Below are 11,650 nucleotides of genomic sequence, written 5' to 3' on the forward strand. Positions count from 1 at the left end.
ATATGAAAGTGCATTTTGTGATTCTTCCATATGTTCCAGTTCCCTAGTGGAATGTGAGTGGCCAAACCCATAGAAACCACTACAACTGAGAAAAGAAGAAAAACAAAAAAAAAAAAAAGAAAAGAAAAGAAAAGCAAAAAAAAAAAAAAAAAAAAAAAAAAAAAAAAAAAAAAGAAAGAAAGAAGGGAATCCCAAATTCAGTATACAGAGTTGCTAAAATGCATTAAAAATTGATATGCAAAGATATGAAATGTATTCCTTACAACGACCACTTCTTTCAGAGAAAACTTGGTCTTTTCAATACCATTTCATTTCAAGACGAAGGACAGAATTATAGAAAGTGTAAAGTAACCTTTGTATCTGAAAGAAATCAGGATTGATGCTAACCACAGGCATATGTTGGGCACTGAGTTTGTAGATGCAGCTGCTGAGAGCAGATTTCCAGCTTTGTCACCGTTGAAGTTATGGCATGCCACACTCATTGCTAGGGGAAACAAACCGCCTACTATGTGCACTATGCCCACAGTCTATTAAAGGAACTGTACAGAGAATATGGGCACTATAGTTTCTGGATGAGAGTAAGCAGAAAAGGATAAATAATGATCTTTAACTGTGAAGAAGTTACTACTCTTTATCACTGACCTCTATGCTAATTTTGGTCTTTAGCTCCCACTGGACCTCCATTCTTAGTTTAAAAGAAAAAAAATATGGAAAGAAAAACAGGCAAAATAAAACAAAACCAAAAACGAGACTAAGTGCTATAAGAGAAGGGTTTGAATGATAAGAATCTAGAAATTCAAAAGCATACAAAAAAAAAAAAAAAAAAAAAAAAAAAAAAAAAAAAAAAAACAAGGGAAGTGTAAGAGCATCCAGGCAGGGATCTCTGTTCTTAGAGGTGTCATTATGTGTCATACTGTGTCATTATGCTGTGGTGAGAGAGTCATCTGAATAAACAGAGGGATTTCCATAAAACTCAGGTTTAGATGACCATCCTTCAGGTATTATGTTATTTGGAAATATTTGCCAACCCTGTTTGAATACTTCCAGTGGAGAAAAGAGCAAAGGGTATTGAAAAGCAACTGGTATAACTTAAAAACAGCACCTAGGGCTCTCAGCAGAGAATTATCACAGTGTTGATACCCACACTCCACACCCCACACCCCACACCCCACACCCCACACCCCAAACCCCTGCTTTGACCTCTGGGTCTCTGATCATGGAAACGAGGCCTGTGGATATTGACTGCCTCCATCCTGATGGGAGAAAGGAGAACAGACCTGGCACTGCTGTTTTGGCCCTCAGCTCGGTGGCTTTAGGCTTAGGAAGTACATCTTTTCTGTACTGCCTTCCTTGGCTTTGATTGCCTATAATGAGATGCAAACCTTACTGGGGAATTCTATGAATCTTGACCACAAGCATCTTTTCTCATAACCTGAAGGCACTGAGCATGTAAGCAGCGAGATAATAGAACAGCATGGCCCACATGACTACCACCTACATCTTAGGAGTGGTTGTTAAACAGTGAAAGGCATTTATAACACTATAATTATAATTAATTAACTTAAAAACATAAAGGAGAGCTGGAAACAAGCTCAGTGGTTAGAGCACTTGCTGGACAAGTATAAGGGATGGATTCAGGATCCTCAGAATTCATGGACATGCCAGGGGAATGCGGTGGCCCACCTGTCACCCCAGCCTTGGGTAGTAGAGACGAGGTATCCTGAGAACACACCAGCTAACTAGAGTACTTACATCAGAAGCTCTGGGTTTCTTATAAGATTCTGCCTCATTGAATGGGATAAAAGAGCTATTGAGGATGATTGCAGGCATTACTACAAGATTCTACATGCATGGGTAGTGTACTGGCTGGATTTGTGTGTCAATTTGACACAAGGTAGAGTCCTCACAGAGCAAGAAGCCTCCCTTAAGGAAATACCTCCATGAGATCCAACTGTAAGGCATTTTCTCAGTTAGTGATCAAGGGTGAGAGGGCCTTTTGTGCGTGGAGCTATCCCTGAGCTCCTGGGTTCTATAAGATGAGCAAGCCAGAGAGTGGAATGTGATGGTTTGTATATGCTTGGCCCAGAGAGTGGCACTATTTGGAGATGTGGCCTTGTTGAAGTAGGTGTGTCACTGTGGGTGTGGGCTTTAATACCCTAGTTCTAGCAGCCTGGAAGCCACTATTCTGCTAGCAGCCTTCAGATGAAGATGTAGAACTCTCAGCTCCTCCTGCACTATGCCTGCATGAACACGACCATGTTCCCTCCTTGATGATAACCTATAAGCCAGCCCCAATTTAATGTAGTCCTTATAAGAGTTATGTTGGTACTGGTGACTGTTGCCAACAGCAAAACCCTAACTAAGACAGGTACACACTACACACAAATACCCACATACATGCAAACATATGTAGACACACATGGACACCACATGCAAACTCAGGAAAATAAGAAAAGAAAGATAAGGAGGCAGATTAATGGAAAGGATAGCAAACACCAGGTAGACAGAGACAGTGAAGACAACAGGAGAAGGGGTGATAAAATCAAAAGGACCAGGAAAGAAAGAGAAGAAATATACTCATTGCTATGGGTGTTCTAATCTTACCACTATCCACTGAGATTCGGTTGCTTGACAGTGTATGTATGTTTCAGTGCTGAAAATGTTCCATCCCATATACAAGGATCAAGAAAAACTGAGCAGTACCCATTTCTTCTGCTCTTCTTGGGACTATTTAAAAGCCCTGTCAGGTGATAGTTTTTTGGAAATCAGGACAGGTAGAAACTGTAGCTCCTCTGTATCACTACATGACTGTGAACTTTATTAGTGTCCTGTACCTTACAAGTAGTGTGGAAGGCAGCGCAGTGAGTATAAGAGAGAGCTTGAAGCAAGTCATTACCTACGGAGTAACTAGTAAGTTATCCTTGAGGAGCCCATCAAATAGGGACCACTTCAGTGCCTGGCTGTCAATGGGACTGCAATCTAGTTCTAAGCCAAATATAACAAATGATATTTGAGTCACCCAGGTAAAGGAGCAAATGAGATGATGCTCAGGAAATGTTCAGAAAGGAAGAGAAATGGATATGAAGGCTGCTATTTCAAAAGACAGCAGGTAAGCAGAATTGGTGACAGGAATCGAAGAAGAGGCACTTGTCATGGGGAAAGGGCAGTGTGCACAAAGCGTTGGTTTGCTGGAGAAAGAGAAGCCTCTCTACCTGATGCAAAGGATTCAAAACTGGCAAAACTGAGAACAGGCTGAGAGCGCGTTTCAGTGGACTTTGAATACAAAGATAATAGATGTGCTCAGTGTTGCTGAGCAACGAGAGTCAGAGATTGACTTTGAGTAAAAAAAAAAAAAAAAAAAAATGAATGTTAAAACGCTTTGAAAAGGTTGTGAAAACTGTATGAAGTAAGATTTGAAAGTAGGAGTGGCCACAAGAAGGAGAATAGGAGCCTGCCAGTTGATACAGGAAATGAGCCACTAGAGAAAGGAGGGGGACCAGCTAAGACTCCTACTGAGAACAGAGAACAGAATATTTGAAGCCCTCACAGATGAAAGATGCTGAAAAATGAAACAAAGGCAATCAGGGAAGGTAGAAGCCTAGGTGGGGGAGCCTTTACAAACCTTCTATTGTCAACCACTTTCACTGGGAACATGGAGGCTTTATACACCCGTGTTTAGTGTTGAAGTTCAAAGTTGAACAGGGAAGAAAGAAAAGAGGTGACAAACATGAATCAACAGATAAAAATGCATGTTTGTTTAGCGAAAAAAAAATGCAAAACACAAAACCCTACATTTGTGTGGGAATTAGAAGAATGAATGACCAGAAATGACCTTTTTGGCAAGCCATGCAATGCAACAGGATCTATATTTGCTCACAAATCAATGCAGAAAAAACAGTTGGAACACGACACTTACGTCCTAAAAATACACATACTTTAGAAAATTGTGCTGAGCTTTGTTAATAAGATTCAGATGTGGACCAACATTTTTCTCTGCTAATAGTATTTCCTGGGAAGGAAACTTTTGCAGACCACAAGTTTTACACCCTAGCACGCTTGCAGAAGTTGCCAGAATGAAGAGGAATCCAGGATATTGACATGGCGTCACCACAGTGATGCTCATGATGAAAAGATGGTTATCTCTGTAGACGCTCAGTATGCATGGCAGTCCGTGATAGCAAAACACTAACATTATGGTATCATCACCAACCACTGCTCATGTCCCACTGCTCCATAACTTGAAAATGGTTCAGCCCCATGTAGGATTAGGAAGCAACAGAGGGCAGGAATGTGGCTCCTATGACATAGTTGGAAACACAGACATCTGAGCTCGTGCATGCGTGTGTGTGTGTGTGTGTGTGTGTGTGTGTATGTGTGTATGTGTGTGTTTGTGTGTGCACACACACATACACACGAAGTGTATAATTTTAAACAACTATGTAATATTGATAAAGATAAAGACACACAGTAGGCAAGATTCACTGTTTTCTATAGTTTAAATTTGCCTACCTCTTTATTGTCTAATATTTATTACTATTGTTACTGATCATTGTTTAGTTCAAGTACTAGATAGTTCTGCTACAAGGAATATATGGAAATATGGTTACTTTGGAAATACAGGGAAGATGGAAAATAACTGCTTTTAATTTTCTAAAAAATAGAGATGAGAAGCATTGCAAAGAGGCAAAGCAATGTTTTGATTTGTGTTGTGTTGTGAGTTCAATTCCCAGGATTGTAAGTAAGGAATAAGTGAATGAATGAATGAATGAATGAATGAGTGAATGAATGCATAAGTACATAAAATAATACACTAATGTTAACCATTAAATTATATTATTTTGGAGCTTAAAAAAAATCTCAGATGGGAAGGTGACTTTTTAGAACTGTGTATTTGTATTCTTCATTTTATTGCCATGATAAATTAAAATTCCAACAAATGAACCCTGTGCATTTTTAAAATGTCTATTGAAATATTGATGCCATGCCCATATGTCTCTGTTTATGAAATAACCTAATCTAGGAAATTCTGCTATTCTAGTGTAGGCCCCTGTCAGCATCATATCACAGAACCATAGAATTTCAACCAGCTGCTTCATTATATAAGCCAGAATAATAAAACTAATTGTCATTGAGCATGATGTCTTGGGGCATATATGTTCCTTTAGCTATTTCATAGATTTGTCTTCCAACTGGTCTGACCTATACATTGAAAAGAATAGATTCCATGGGTGACTGTAGACATACAGTCTGCTATGCACCTAGTAGGCTTCATTGCAACTAGACATCCTTCCTATACATTTATCTAGCCAGAGATAGAATATCTGGTCTTGTAATCATATAACTAGACAAGCAACAGCTAGTGGTTGCAAAGAGGTGGGTATGTCTTCCGACATAAGAGCAAATAAGTATGTAGGGGGTCGGTTCAGTGGGTGAGGGTATGAGGAACTGAGTATTATTCTCCAGCACTCAATACAAGCCAGATACGGCTGTCTGTGCCTCTCGACAGAGACAGGCACACTGAAAGCTTGCTGGCCAGCTAGCTAGCTGTATCCATGAGCGTTGGAAGAAGACATTCTCTCTCAAGGCAACAAGGCAAAGAAAATAGAGGAAGACATCCACTACTTTCTCAGCCCCACCATGAGTACACTAAGGCAAACATATATGCACATGTCCAGGGAGGGAGACGGGTTGGGGGACAAACAAAACACTAGTTGCTTTATATATGTCCTAGATAAATGATTAAGGGTGGGGAAATTGGGTCGAATCTCAGTGCCTCATTGCCACCAGGCACAGCCTACCTGCCTGGTTTACATTGTTATAATCTTTATAAGCTTCCAATTTTCAAATCTAAAAACACATAAGAACACTAATGTCACTGACACCAGGATCACTAAGCCCAATGAGCATAACATCAACATTCTTTAAACTGTAAGAGCTTAGGCACTGAAGTGTATTTTAAGCCAGCAGTCGGTACCATAAATAAAGTGGCAAGGCCTGACTCCATATGAACCCAGAGTATTCAGTCTGAGCCCAGAGGGTACCCCAGGACACTGCTGGGAAGAACCTCTGTTGGTTACCTAGTGCCACTGTGATTCCTGTAACTCACGAGACCTAAAATCCTATTTTCTGCATTTCCCCAAATTAATTTCTGGTTAATTCTCTCATGTTCTCTATCCTACTTTCTTCACCTTTACAAGTAAATAAATAAACCCATAGATACATAAATTCATGTTAGATGGGAGTAAGACACTAGCCAACGTTTGTTCCTTTTTTCCTACATGTATGGCAAATGGCAGCAGTCATTGGATTGGCCATCAGTGAATTAAGACGTGTGGACAGTCAGAGGAAAACTTCAGTGCTCCTAAGTGTTGATTTCTTTCTACAGCCCCTAGCAACAGGGGCTGCTACTATCTCCTCAGCATTTGCTCAGTTGGATCCAAGGTCCTAGGGCACAATTAGAGGCAAGAGTCACTAAGGGAAAAAATTGATTCGAAACTTAATAGATTTCCTCCACCTGGCTGTGTGCTTTATAAATCCCCCTCTGTGTGTGTTTCCCTCCTCTATTGCTGGTACCGACTCTAAATGAGAGGGGGCATGAAATATGCTCTGCGCACCACCTCCAAAGGTACATTCCTTTGCCTATTTTTAGTGCTTAAAATATACCCTTCCAGTGTTATTTTAGTCTCTTGATTTTGTGAGTTGGTTCCCATCACAGGAAATGCATCCTCCAAATTATAGTCCAGTTCACCACTATCCACCGAACAGGCTGTCTGAATTCCAACCGGCACCTAGCAATTTTCTGGAGTTGCTCAGGAGTGCCCAGTGGCACGGGCTGGCTAAGAAGGAGGGAGGGGAGCAGGGGCTTGGTCTTCTTCCGTGCTCTCTCCCCTTCCTTCTCCTATTAAGCCTTCATATTCCTTCCTCCTCTACCCACGGCTTAGTGTGGATTTTGAGAAGGAAAAAAAAAAATTCAAATGTCTCACGCTTGTCCACTGCTAACAGTGCAGAGATCCCAACCATTTTTAGTGTAAAGGAAAAAAGACAGCAGAAATTAGAAGCACGGGAGAAGCTGTTCGTCGTCTTGGCTCTGTGGTGGCTGTGAAAATAAAGATTTAGCTATCACTGCCCTCTTACCTGCTGGAATTCTCCCATCAGTGAGAAAGAGGTCACTGAATCCTTCTCCCAGGAGCCTGTCTATCGGAGAATCTCGCCCCAAATCATAATCACTGTCTCCTGCTTCGCTATCTCCACGGCCACTGTCTTTCAAGCTAAATTTATCCATGTCTTGAAGGGCATATCTGGAAAGATCAGTGAAAGAAACACACAGTTTTACTCGTCAGCATTTAAGTTACCCAAGACTCAGCAGCTGACACCAGGGTAATTCATACCTATAGCTCCTGGAATATTTGTTTCCTCGAAAACTTGGCCGTGGCTGATATTGCCCCTGGTGAAGCATGGAGAGAAGCTGCGAGACCTGCTGGAAACCAAAGAGACAGAACTGACTTCTGGGGGAAGAAGAGGGGAAGAAGAAAACACTCCTCAGGCATTCACGTGCATTAAGGAAGAGGAGGGAACGCTAAGCTCACAGGTTTCTGTATGTCAGGGGTTTACTTATGCTAGGCCATGCAGAGGGCACAGCCAGACACCAAACCCAGTTAAGATCCATCACAGGGAGATCTGGCTACTCTCAAAACACAAGTGAGTTGCTCATGCTTGAAAGACTTTTAAATAACTGCCTTCTTTTACAGTTTAGATAAAACTGTAAAATAAATAAATAAATAAATAAATAAATAAATAAATAAAATAAAATAACATAAAAACTCAGTAAAATACACTGTTAGCTCAGGTAAGGAGACAATGCCAGAAAGCCAGAAAACTGTACAAAGTTTTCCAAAGACAGCATGCAATTGGAGTGAGATTCTCAAGACCCAGGGTGTTGATTTCTCAGGAGAAATTTTAACAATGAGAATAGCTGGATCCCTTTAGGTTTTATTTTTCCCCGTCTCAGCATCTTACTCTGAGAAGTGTGGGGACTCTGATTAATGGCCCCGTGTGAGACATCACACCTAACACCCACAAGTGCATTATTTATAAGAATAGAAATAAGCCACACTGTATACTTGAGATAGGTCCACCCTGTGGCTTGAGTCCTGGTCATCTGTCAATGACAACCTTAAAGGTGTGATGACTGTGCAGCCTCTGAGCATCAACAGCTGGCTTTCCCAGGCCCTGTAGTGTCTGATCTTACCTCAACAGCTGGAGTGGCGTGGGTGAGTTCTAATGAAAAATTCTCTGGCACGTGGTTTGATGAGATGGTCACCAGACTGTTGAGTGACTGGTGACTGTTGTGACTCTGGCGGCTGCCCATCTGTCCCCTCTCCAAGGTTGGGGATGAAGACGGGGAAGATCTGTGGTGAGATCTGATGGGCAGAGTGCCATTGATGGTGGGTACCAGTGTGATGTCTCCTTTGTGGATCTGCCTGGATGGCCTTTTAGGATGATGCTGGTATGTGGATTCTGCCACCCTGCAGTTGTAGGATCTGGTGTCTTTCTTTTCTCTATTACACCTCGTGGCAAACAGTACCATAATAACCAGCAACACCGCACAAATTGCCCCCAAGGAAATAATTATGATCATGGACACATCCAAAGATGTGTGGCTGACAGAGGTCATGGCTGTGCTTGTCACAGATTCTGTATAGTCAAAGACCACGCACCTCAGAAGGACTTTGGTGTACAGAGGAGGACTGCCCTTGTCCTGGATGATGACTGAGAGTGCCCATTCCGTAGAGGGGATGGATTCCATGCTGACATTGGTATGAATGTCACACGAACTCGGGTCCATGATAAAGATGTTTTCCTCATTACCAGATACTATGGAGCAGCTGAATTCAGCATTGGTACCAGAGTCCCTGTCGACCACCCTTACTCTTGTGACATGAAAACCGCTTTCAGCTCCTTTGGGGATGGAGATTTCTGCAGTATTATTGTGCATTGCAGGCCCTATAACCACAGGGACATTGTCATTCTCATCAATGATGGTCAGCACAACTGTGGTGTTGCTGGAGAGTTGCTTCTGACTCCCTCCATCCCTTGCTTCCACCACAAAAGTGATCTGACTCACTTCCTCATGATCAAAGATCCTGAGGGCATAGATGGCGCCATTAGAGGGGTCAATGGTTACATACGTGGTGATGGAACTTCCCAAGACAAAGCTCTCCAAAATGGTGTATGTCACATGTCCGTTTTCACCCAGATCTGGATCTGTGGCTGTAACTGTGGTGATATATACCCCTGGTGAATTATTCTCTGAGATGACAAATTCATATCGGCTCCTCTGGAAGCGAGGTGGATTGTCATTGATGTCATTGATTTGAACAGTAAAATGTCTCACTGAGGAAAGGCTAGGTGTTCCCTTGTCCTCCGCAATCACAGTCAAACTATACTCAGATCTCTTTTCTCTATCCAGAGTGGCATTGGTCAAGATTAAGTAATTGTTTTCATATGTCTTCTGAAGTTTAAAATGTCCATGCCCATGAAGCTTACAGATTATTTCCCCATTCAGCCCAGAGTCCTTGTCTTGAACCCTGACGATCGCCACGAATGTATCAATGGGATCCCCTTCAAAAACATAAGATACTTCTTCTTTTCCAGGGGACATGAGATTTATGCTAATTTCAGGTTTATTGTCATTGACATCCACAACCTTAATTATAATTTTGCAATGAGCAGGAATGGAATTGGGACCCAAATCTTGGGCTTGAACGTCTATCTCATAGGACTTGGTGATTTCATAATCCACTGGCTTGAAAAGAGTCAAGTGGCCTTTTTCTGAGTCGATCTTAAAAGTCTCTATAATTTTGGGAGACACATGACTGCTGAAAGAATACACAATTCTCCCATTAGCGCCCTCATCTGGATCGGTGGCATTTAGATCAAGGAGCAAGGTTCCAACTGGGGAGTTTTCTAAGAGTTGTATTGTGTAAGAAGGCTGCTCAAAGGCCGGGCTGTTGTCGTTGGAATCCGAAATGCTGATTTTCAGGATGGAGGAGCCAGATCTCTGAGGCACTCCCATGTCGGAGGCCGTGAGCTGAAGCTCGTAGTTAGCCTTCAGCTCCCGATCCAACTCTTTCACCACTATGAGTTCAGCGTACTTGGCCCCGTCCGTCCTGGTTCGCACTTCGATATTAAAATAATCATTAGCAGAGAGCGAGTATGTGTGAAGGGAATTTTCCCCAACATCTGGGTCGAACGCACTGTCCAGAGGGATGCGAGTCCCAACTGCTGCACTCTCCGATATCTCAATGGGAATGACGGGTCTCGAGAATTGGGGGGAATTGTCATTAATGTCCAGCACGTCCACTTCAATATGGAACAGCTGCAGATGCTCGGTCGGCAGAGTGAGCACATCAAACTCTATCGAACAGTTCAAGTTTTTTTGGCATAGTTGCTCGCGGTCGATTTTAGCCCCTATGCTGATTTCTCCGGTATTCTCATTTACGACCAGGAGAGGAGAATTCCCCCGTGGCATGGCTCGAAAACGAACAGCAGAAGGATTTGGTAGCTTCAATAAAACATCAGCCACATCTTCTGATAGTCTAGCAATTACCGATCCGACCCTCTGCTCCTCATAAATCCTGTATTTCAGATTCTTACCCAGGACATCGTGGCTGAAAAACGCCATCAGAAGTGCAAGTGCGAATCTAAAGTGCATTTTAGTATTCATTTGGTGCATTGGTCAGTTGTTAGATTCCCTTCTCTGGGCGAGTTAGAAGAGCCCAGCAATCCCTTTAACTTCCTCCCCGCCACTCAGAGCTCTAAGCCACATCGGGTCTCAGAGTCTTGAAAGCGACTCTTAATCACACACAGCAATTAACAGCTCGCAAACTTCAGTTTTCATACACACCGTTTGGCGACTTCCAGACAGGAGCGTGAAGTCCCTCCCTGGTAGAGGTGGCCGCCGGTCCTCCTGGCTGGGAGCACCGTGTCACCTCGGCCTGGCTCCCCGCGTGGACTCCGTCCCCATCTATTGCAGGGTGCTGGAGGAGTCTGCAGTGTGTCTTTCCCGGGCGATTCTTGATTTTTCCCCCCTTTCCTTTTCTCTGCTCCGCTGCAGACTAAACACCCGTGATTGCTGACTCCAGTCTGAAAATCTCTACAACTTCACTTCAACTCAGACAAAGCTCTTTGCCTGGCGTGTGTTGAATCGCTTCCAGCCAATCAGCGAGCTTCCAAATCCGAAGCTGCTGGAGTCACCGGAGCGAGGGAGGGCGCGCGTGGAGGGTGGGAGCGGGAGGGTGGCGGGCGCGGGCTGGGGACCCGCTAGGGGCGCGGGAGCGCGGCCGGGGGTGGGGTTCAGCCCTCCCCGCCCCTCCTCCATCGCCATCCACTTTCTCCAAGCGTGCCGCGACAAAGGGGAGACAAATTACAGCAGGAGAGGGGAATGGGGGTGGGGGAGACTAGGAGGGAAAGGAAAAAGAAAGGAAGAAAAAAACTTTAAATCAACTTCTGGTCGCCTGTATTTATATAAGGCACATTAAATAGTTCTTGTTTTCTTAAATGATCTTTTCTTCTGCCACAAACATGTAATCATCTTGCTTTTTTCAGGGTTCCTTCACTGCTGGTTTCACTTAAAATACCTCCAAGTGAA

At 43.1% G+C, this 11,650-nt stretch overlaps 1 protein-coding gene across 2 annotated transcripts in view; it reads right to left on the minus strand.

Moving 5' to 3' along the window:
• Pcdh18 (protocadherin 18) overlaps positions 1 to 11,189 on the minus strand; it is a 14,284-nt gene extending 3,095 nt beyond the window's left edge. The window contains exons 1-3 of one of the 2 annotated variants that reach the window (XM_021195548.2): positions 8,249 to 11,188; positions 7,389 to 7,474; positions 7,135 to 7,298 (exon numbers count right to left, since the gene is read on the minus strand). In XM_021195548.2, the coding sequence (XP_021051207.1) occupies positions 7,135 to 7,298; positions 7,389 to 7,474; positions 8,249 to 10,735 (2,737 nt within the window). In that variant the 5' untranslated portion in view covers positions 10,736 to 11,188. Of the gene's footprint in view, positions 1 to 7,134; positions 7,299 to 7,388; positions 7,478 to 8,248 lie in introns of both variants that reach the window. The other variant, XM_021195547.2, reaches the window with a different exon arrangement.
• Positions 11,190 to 11,650: the final 461 nt, after the last annotated feature.

This window comes from Mus pahari, chromosome 4 (assembly GCF_900095145.1).
Source record: "Mus pahari chromosome 4, PAHARI_EIJ_v1.1, whole genome shotgun sequence".
NCBI lineage: Eukaryota > Metazoa > Chordata > Mammalia > Rodentia > Muridae > Mus > Mus pahari.